Source organism: Salvelinus alpinus, chromosome 19 (genome assembly GCF_045679555.1).
Source record: "Salvelinus alpinus chromosome 19, SLU_Salpinus.1, whole genome shotgun sequence".
Classification (NCBI taxonomy): Eukaryota; Metazoa; Chordata; class Actinopteri; order Salmoniformes; family Salmonidae; genus Salvelinus; species Salvelinus alpinus.
In genome coordinates, this window is record NC_092104.1 from 36,973,701 (window position 1) to 36,981,420 (window position 7,720).

At 42.0% G+C, this 7,720-nt stretch overlaps 1 protein-coding gene across 1 annotated transcript in view; it reads right to left on the minus strand.

Annotated features, from left to right (window-relative positions):
* LOC139545481 (neuronal calcium sensor 1-like) overlaps positions 1-7,720 on the minus strand; it is a 35,577-nt gene that overhangs the window by 1,593 nt on the left and 26,264 nt on the right. Inside the window, exons 5-9 of the mRNA XM_071353293.1 lie at positions 6,336-6,474; positions 1,846-1,924; positions 1,312-1,400; positions 1,116-1,193; positions 35-151 (exon numbers count right to left, since the gene is read on the minus strand). Of these exons, the coding sequence (XP_071209394.1) occupies positions 53-151; positions 1,116-1,193; positions 1,312-1,400; positions 1,846-1,924; positions 6,336-6,474 (484 nt within the window). The 3' untranslated portion in view covers positions 35-52. The remainder of the gene's footprint in view (positions 1-34; positions 152-1,115; positions 1,194-1,311; positions 1,401-1,845; positions 1,925-6,335; positions 6,475-7,720) is intronic.

The window sequence follows — 7,720 nt, forward strand, 5'->3', positions numbered from 1 at the left end:
GAATTCAATGCTGCATGATCACTGCTCCACTCACCTTTAAACACTTTAGGCCCTATACCAGCCCATCGTACAGTGACAGTGCCTGCACAATTGAGGGGTCTGCCTTGGAACCCTCCTGAAACTCCTGCAGGGTCAACTTGCCATCAGCATTCTGGAATAAGAACACAGGAGAAGATATAGCACAACGGAACAGCATCTCCATCGCAGATCAGGCCGCTTTTACTCTATCTTACCAGCAGGGGGCAAACAAATCATGAGTAATTGTTTTTAGTTTTTATTTAACCTTTATTTAACTAGGCAAGTCAGTTAAGAACAAATTATTATTTACAATGACGGCCTACCCCGGCCAAACCCTCCCCTAACCCGGACGACGCTGGGCCAATTGCGCGCCGCCCTATGGGACTCCCGATCACGGCCGGTTGTCATACAACCCGGGATCGAACCCGGGTCTGTAGTGATGCCTCTAGCACTGCGATGCAATGCCTTAGACCTCTGCGCCACTCCGTCCCCATTAATGTAATATACCAGGGCCTTTTCTACATGGCTTGGCTGATCTAGTTCAGTGCACATGAATGGTCAGCTCACTTCCCTCCGCCCATACAAATGACTGAGCAACTGCTGCTGTGCTCTGAAGCCAGTCCTATCGGCTGATCCTTGCACTGGGTATGGAACTGACAAACATGCCCAAGCAGGCTCCATCTCATCTTTCACTGAGCCAAGGACGAGGAGGGCCTGAGTGAGCTGAGTGGGCATTAGCACTGGGCTGTGGTGGTGGAGGGGGTATCTGTGGTGTTTATAGACTGCAGGAATTGTTAGTGATGCTGGGATGGCTACGGCTAAGAGGTCTAAACTCTAGACGGCCCGCCTCACTGCACTACAGCACAGGGACACAGTAGGAACACAATATACATGGTATTGTCTGTGGAGTTGCTAGTCAGCTCATTACAATAGTACTGCCACTGACTTGAGAAACAAAGTGATCTATAAGTTGTACAACTAAGAGCAAAATAGCTACCAACAAACCAGAGGCCATCAAATAGTTACATAATTCTATCTTAACCCATGGTGGTGGTTTTGGGTTACTACAGTGTTTTATTTGTGGAATAGAGGTATACCTTGTCCATCATGGAAAAAATACGGTCCACTCTCTTCTCAGGTGTATTCTCTTCTTCTGGTAACTCTACAGTGTTCCCCTGGAACACAAAGGCAAATATATTGTCTTGCAATATTTTAGGTCAATGTAAAATACTGTATGTGAATTCTACCATTAGCCTTTTTGACACTGGAACATTTTGGTATTGTATAACTTACCACCATCAGATATATGGCATCTACGATGTTTAACATCTCATCTCGTGTGACGTAGCCATCGTTATCAAGATCATACAACTTGAAAGCCCCTAAATACAGCAAAAAAACAGAAGATGAAGGCCCAGTACTGATTGTAAATAAAGTTGTTTTGGGATTGTGTACAGGTAGACGGGGATGGATGAATGTATGTAGCCTTGACCTTTTACTAAGGTATTAAACATGAGTGGCTGTATGTGGGGGAGTGGGGTGGGATGCGGGTTTTGAGATAGAATGAACCCCCACAGAGTCAGAACTATTTCTCCCAAATATTTTCTAAAGGTAATCCAAACCCAGTGCCCACATCGTAGGCAATACCATTGAACAGTGGAAAACAATACTTAAAAATCTCTTATTTGTAGTAAGAGCCTGTCAGTCTTCTGAGCCTGTCAGTCTTTTTGTTCTGTACATGCATAACAATACGATCACAAAGACTCAGGTCCTGTCACTGAAATGTCAAGGTGCACTGCCTGATGTGAAGGGGTCATCTCTCCTTACATCTGAGCTTCTCATCCAGTGTCCCCCGCGAAGTCACCGACAGGGCTTGGATGAACTCTGAAAACTCTATGTGTCCGTCCTAACAGAGAGAGAGAGAGAGAGAGAGAGAGAGAGAGAGAGAGAGAGTGGGGGGGGGGGGGGTTTAGACACAAGACAAATATCTTCTTTCACACTAACTCCCCAAAACAGTTTGTTTGGTCTACTGCTGAAAAGTGGGGCAGACTTGTGCTTCATGTCTGCTGCTATTTCTGCTCTGCACCTGGCTCTCCCGAGGCTAAAGCATGTCAACTCTGGTCATTAGCAAGATGGATGCATGCTGCCAGGTACACTATATACAGTGGGGAGAACAAGTATTTGATACACTGCCGATTTTGCAGGTTTTCCTACTTACAAAGCATGTAGAGGTCTGTAATTTTTTATCATAGGTACACTTCAACTGTGAGAGACGGAATCTAAAACAAAAATCCAGAAAATCACATTGTATTATTTTTAAGTAATTAATTAGCATTTTATTGCATGACATAAGTATTTGATACATCAGAAAAGCAGAACTTAATATTTGGTACAGAAACCTTTGTTTGCAATTACAGAGATCATACGTTTCCTGTAGTTCTTGACCAGGTTTGCACACACTGCAGCAGGGATTTTGTGTCAAGAATAAGAAAGCAATATATTCCATAGTACACTAGAACACAGCAAAACATGAACAACAGTCTAAACATAGCTGAGGGCAATTGAGCAAAATGTCCACTAGATGACAGCAAATGGACCGATCACGACACTACAGGAAGGGTGAGAAATCCATATCTTCATTTAAACCAGGGTATTTAGTGGCCTGTAGTTTGTAAATCCATATCTTCATTAAACCAGGGTATTTAGCGGCCTGTAGTTTGTAAATCCAAAAACTTTCCCTTTGGTTTAACTGTTTAAGACGGTCCCCTTTTCTAATAGAGGCGGGAATATGATCAATACCCATAGCTTGTAGGGAGGCAGGGTTGCCATGGTGTAGGGACGTGTAGTGCCTTGCCATGGGGTAGTCTTCATTGCCTACCCGTATGGCGTACTTGTGTTCCGCTAAGCGGTCTTGAAGGCGTCTCTTTGTCCGTTCAATGTAGAACACCTTGCACTGTGGACATTCCAATCTATAGATGACATGAGTGGTTTTACAGTTAATGAAATGCTTGACGTAATACTCCATTTTGGAAGCTGTGTCAACAAAATACTTATTCTGTGCAATATTACTGCAATGGTTGCACTGGTTACATTTAAAAGAGCCCTTGGGTTTGTGGTCAAGCCAAGTTTTTTGAGAGTCACACGGAAGATAACTGTGGACTAATTTGTCATTTAGGGTAGGACATCTCTTAAAGCTTATGACTGGTGGCTCAGGAAAGACTTGGCGTAGTAGCGTATCACTTTGGATGATTACCCAATTATTTTTAATTATTATTTTAATGTTCTCTGCTTCAGTGCTGTATTTTGTAACAAAATACACTCTCTCTGATGTATCACGAGGCACTCCCCTTCGCAACAAGTTCTCTCTGTCAAGTAATCCAGCCCTTATACCGGCATCTTTCAGGACCTGAACGCTGTAGCCCCGATTCAAGAAGCGATTCTCCAATTCAGCAGATTTGACACTGTAGTCTATTTCCTGATCGCAAATTCTGCGGACTCTTTGGAATTGGCCATATGGAATATTCTCTTTTAGCCTTTTGGGGTGAAAGTTGTCTGCCCTCAGAATGGTATTCCCATCTGTAGGCTTCCTAAAGATTGATGTGTGCAAACAACCTTTGTCATTTTTACTAATGTCAAGGTCCAAAAAATGAATGTTATCCTTGCTGTATTCCATAGTTAGTTTGATGTTAGGGTTAATGCTGTTAAGGTATTGGTGGAAGGAAATAAGTTCATCTTCTGAGCCAGACCAAAACAGGCAAACATCATCAATATAGCGTCCCCACCATATAATCCGGTCAAAGAAATGGTTATTAGAAGGATCCAAAATGAAGTCATTTTCCCATTTACCCAAGTACAAACTAGCGTAGGAAGGGCTGTAGCAAGCTCCCATGGCACATCCTTTGACCTGTTTAAAAATACGGTCCTGAAAGATAAAGATGTTATGATTAAGAGTCCATTCAGTCAATGAGACAATGAATTCTGTAGGAGGCATCTCAGTTTCAGGCCGGGTACTCATGAAATGTTGCATAGCTGCCAAACCTTGTTCATGCTCAATGGTGGTGTATAGAGACTCCACATCCATGGTGACTAAAAAGGAAGCTGTACCTATATTGTTCAATTCCTTAAATTTTGTTCAACACATCTGTGGTATCTTGAAGATAGGCTGGGAGTGACGTCAGAAAAGGCTTAATAAAGTAATCAATGTACTTAGAGATGGGTTCTGTCAGACTTTCATTACCACTAATGACTGGTCTGCCTGGGGGATTTTCAAGATTTTTGTGGACTTTTGGAAGAAGGTAAAAAGAAGCCATACGCAGACTGCCATTGAAAATAAATTTGAACTCATTGTCTGAAATGTAGCCATTCTCCTTAGCTTCTGTGAGGATCCCTTTCAATTCAGTTTTTAGGTCCTCTGTAGGGTTGAAGGTAAGAGATTGGTAGAATTCATCATTGTCTAATTGACGGTAGGCTTCTGTCACATATTTGTCTTTACTCCACACTACTGTAGCACCACCTTTGTCTGCTTTTTTAACCACAATCTGTTCATTTTTGGACAATGATTCAACTGCATCCCGCTCTGTCTTAGAAAGATTACGTCGTGTTTGGTTGGAGTCAATTTTACCCTTAAACAGATTCTCCACATCAAAATTCACTTTCTTGGCAAATGTATTTAGTGTGGCATTCTGGACGATGGGACAAAAACTGGACTTGGGCTTAAAAGGTGTTTTTGAGGGAACAGAAACTGCCTGACCTGAGACACTGGCGTCTGTAGTTGGAGAGATGTTTTGCTTGTACCAGGCCTTCAGATGTAGATTCCTGTAGAAACTAAATAGGTCAATCTTTGTATTAAATTCATTAGTTGAATATGTGGGGGCAAAGGACAGTCCTTTAGACAAGACCCTTATGCAATCATCAGAAAGAGGTTCTCCAGAAATGTTGATCACAGTCTTGTTCTGGTCCTGCTCCGTGTGGTTGGATAGTCTTGATTTCTTCCTCCCCCTCCGTGTTGGCCTCTTCCGCGTCCTCTCCCTCTCTTGTTGAGGAACCTGCGTGACTTCTCTTCCTGATCTAAAAAATCTTGGGAGGAGCTGGCCTCTGAGCGTCTGGGGTGATCCTCATCGTCACTGCTTGTGAAGCCTAGATCTGTTTCTTTCAACTTTACAGACGGATTAGAATCTACTACTTGCAACAGAAACCATTTGCTTTTCCAAACTTTGTTTTTCCCGTGATTGTATTTTGGAAAATTGCGAAACAATCAGCTGTTTCATATTTGCCAAAAAATTGGCCAAAATGCAGCGAGCATCCTGACTGTATGCGCTTGTGATTACATACAATACACAGCAATGCCTGCTACTACATGATAGTGAGAAGATAGTGAGGGGAACAAAATATTTATTTTCAAGATACCAGTAGACCTTTTCTGATTTTCATGAGATATTGTTGTAGGCAAAATTACATCCTAGGTTTATATACCCCAGACCTGAGCCAGGCCAGCTAAAGGAGAGATATGGGATCTAACAGCATTTTACAGACTCTCAGACTGATTCTATCTCCACCAGACAAGGGACCAGCCGGCCAGCCAGCTGTTGTAAAACAGACATTGAACTGAAAAATTACACTGATTACAAATACTATTAGAACCAATGCATTCTCTCTAACTACAGGGTGCTTAGCACAAATTAAACTCATAAAGAAACATCCGAACCAGTGTGTGGCTATGGCCGCCAGGGGTCATCGACCAGCCTGCCTGCGGGCTGCTCTTAACAACACAACAGATGACCTTGATAACTAAACGAGGATGCTGCTTTATGAATGATTAATATTGAATATTGATAACATAATGCCAGGCTGCGCTAGCATGTTTCATTAACAAGCCACACACACACAACGTTTGGGGTTCCTCTCAAAGCCTACAGACCATGGGGATGAAACAAGAATTGCAATGCCTTGTTGTGAATCACAAAAACCTTTGTTCAAAGTCCATTTCCCTCTAATTTCCAGGAATCTCTGACATGTGCTTTGTCAACCCATCTCACCTCTGATTGATCCCACAAAAGGGACCCTTTCTGCGCTCAGATTCCACTTCTGATTAGAGACCGTTACAGTGCTATGACCCTCAAGGCACCACAGAGACTGGAAACTGTTAGATCATCACAGAGTAATCTCACCCATCTACCAGAAACAGCATCCTAAACCTTTTTACTATACAGTATGTAAGCATTTACTCCCCTAACATGACATTGACTGAAAATGTCATTAAAATCACAGAAAAAGCACATGTAATTGTATGGAGGTACAAATAATAAAAACATTTAAACCTTGTTTTCATCAAAGACGTTGAAGACAAAAGAAGCAAACTTGGTGGGGTCACCAAAAGGGAAGAACTGCTTGTAGATCTTTTGAAAGCCCACAGCATCCAGCTGACCACTTGGACAGTCCTTTATAAAGCCTTTGTACCTGCAGGAGATGATGATGATGATAATGATAAGAGAGGAAGGCAAAGAGAACACAAGAGAAAGTTAACATGATAGGGATACAATTAGCCTATTGAATATAATATGAAATCGTTCAATAACACTGAGCTTCAGACACAGCTCTTCACAGGCAAGCAGCATTGATCTAGTTTAAAACAGCATGTTGTATAAAAAGGTTTAACCCAAAGCTATTTATCTTGCTATCAGATAAGATAATGTCTCTAATCAAATATAATAGGCAGAGGGAGTTTAATTAAAATCAAATTACTTTCTTGTCTTTTGATAATGTGCATAAATGATCAATCAATCTGTGAGCTTCTAGCCTCTAGAGATGAGATGATATGTCCAGAATGACATAACACCACAGCTATTTATACAACCAATTTCAAGCCTCGTCACTCAAAGGTAGACAGTCTCGTTGTACAACTCAATAAAGAAACAGTGTTATAGTAAAATAACAAGCCTTTAATGGGTCTGTACAGAGAGGGAGACGGAGAGGGAGATTCGAAGAAGGAATCAGAGATGGGCAGGCTAGTTTAACGAGATAAGTGTATATTTCTCTCTCCATCGCTCTCTGGTTAAAGCATGGGGGTATTATCAGTTTGGTGGACTAAAATGTGCATCCACATGACGTCTGACCCAGTGTTAGACAGTCATGTTCAGAGGTAGACAGGTCTTTTGTGAGTTCCCATAACTTCCCATGTCTCTGTGTGATTGACAACAGACACAGACGGGTCCTGATGAGGATCTGCTGTAATGAAGGCCAGACTGAGAGGAATGAAGAATGAAGCAAGGACAGATCCTCCCTACACTCACTCCTTCCTTTGGCTCCTCACTCTGAAACTCATACTTTTAATCTGCCTCGCAGATAAAACACACTCCTGCATAACCTAGAATAGGACAGACGTGCACAGAGAATCTCTAAAGATGGGCTGAGAAAATTTTGAAGAGAAGGCCATAATCCTCCTATTTGCATATCCGGATGTGGAGATATGCAGAGGAAACGAAAGCCCATTGAAGAACAATGAGGAATCAAGTCTAATTGCCGTTCAGCGGGCAGGTAATACAAAGCACATCATAATCTCAATATGACCCATTTCAAGTGAAATTGATTTTGTCTGACTCATTTGTGAAATTCCCATTGTCTCTGTGAGAGGGAAATCGTTTCAGTACTGTATATTCATTGGGGGACTCATGCAAAAACAGGCTAGTGCAAAAACAAACAGGCC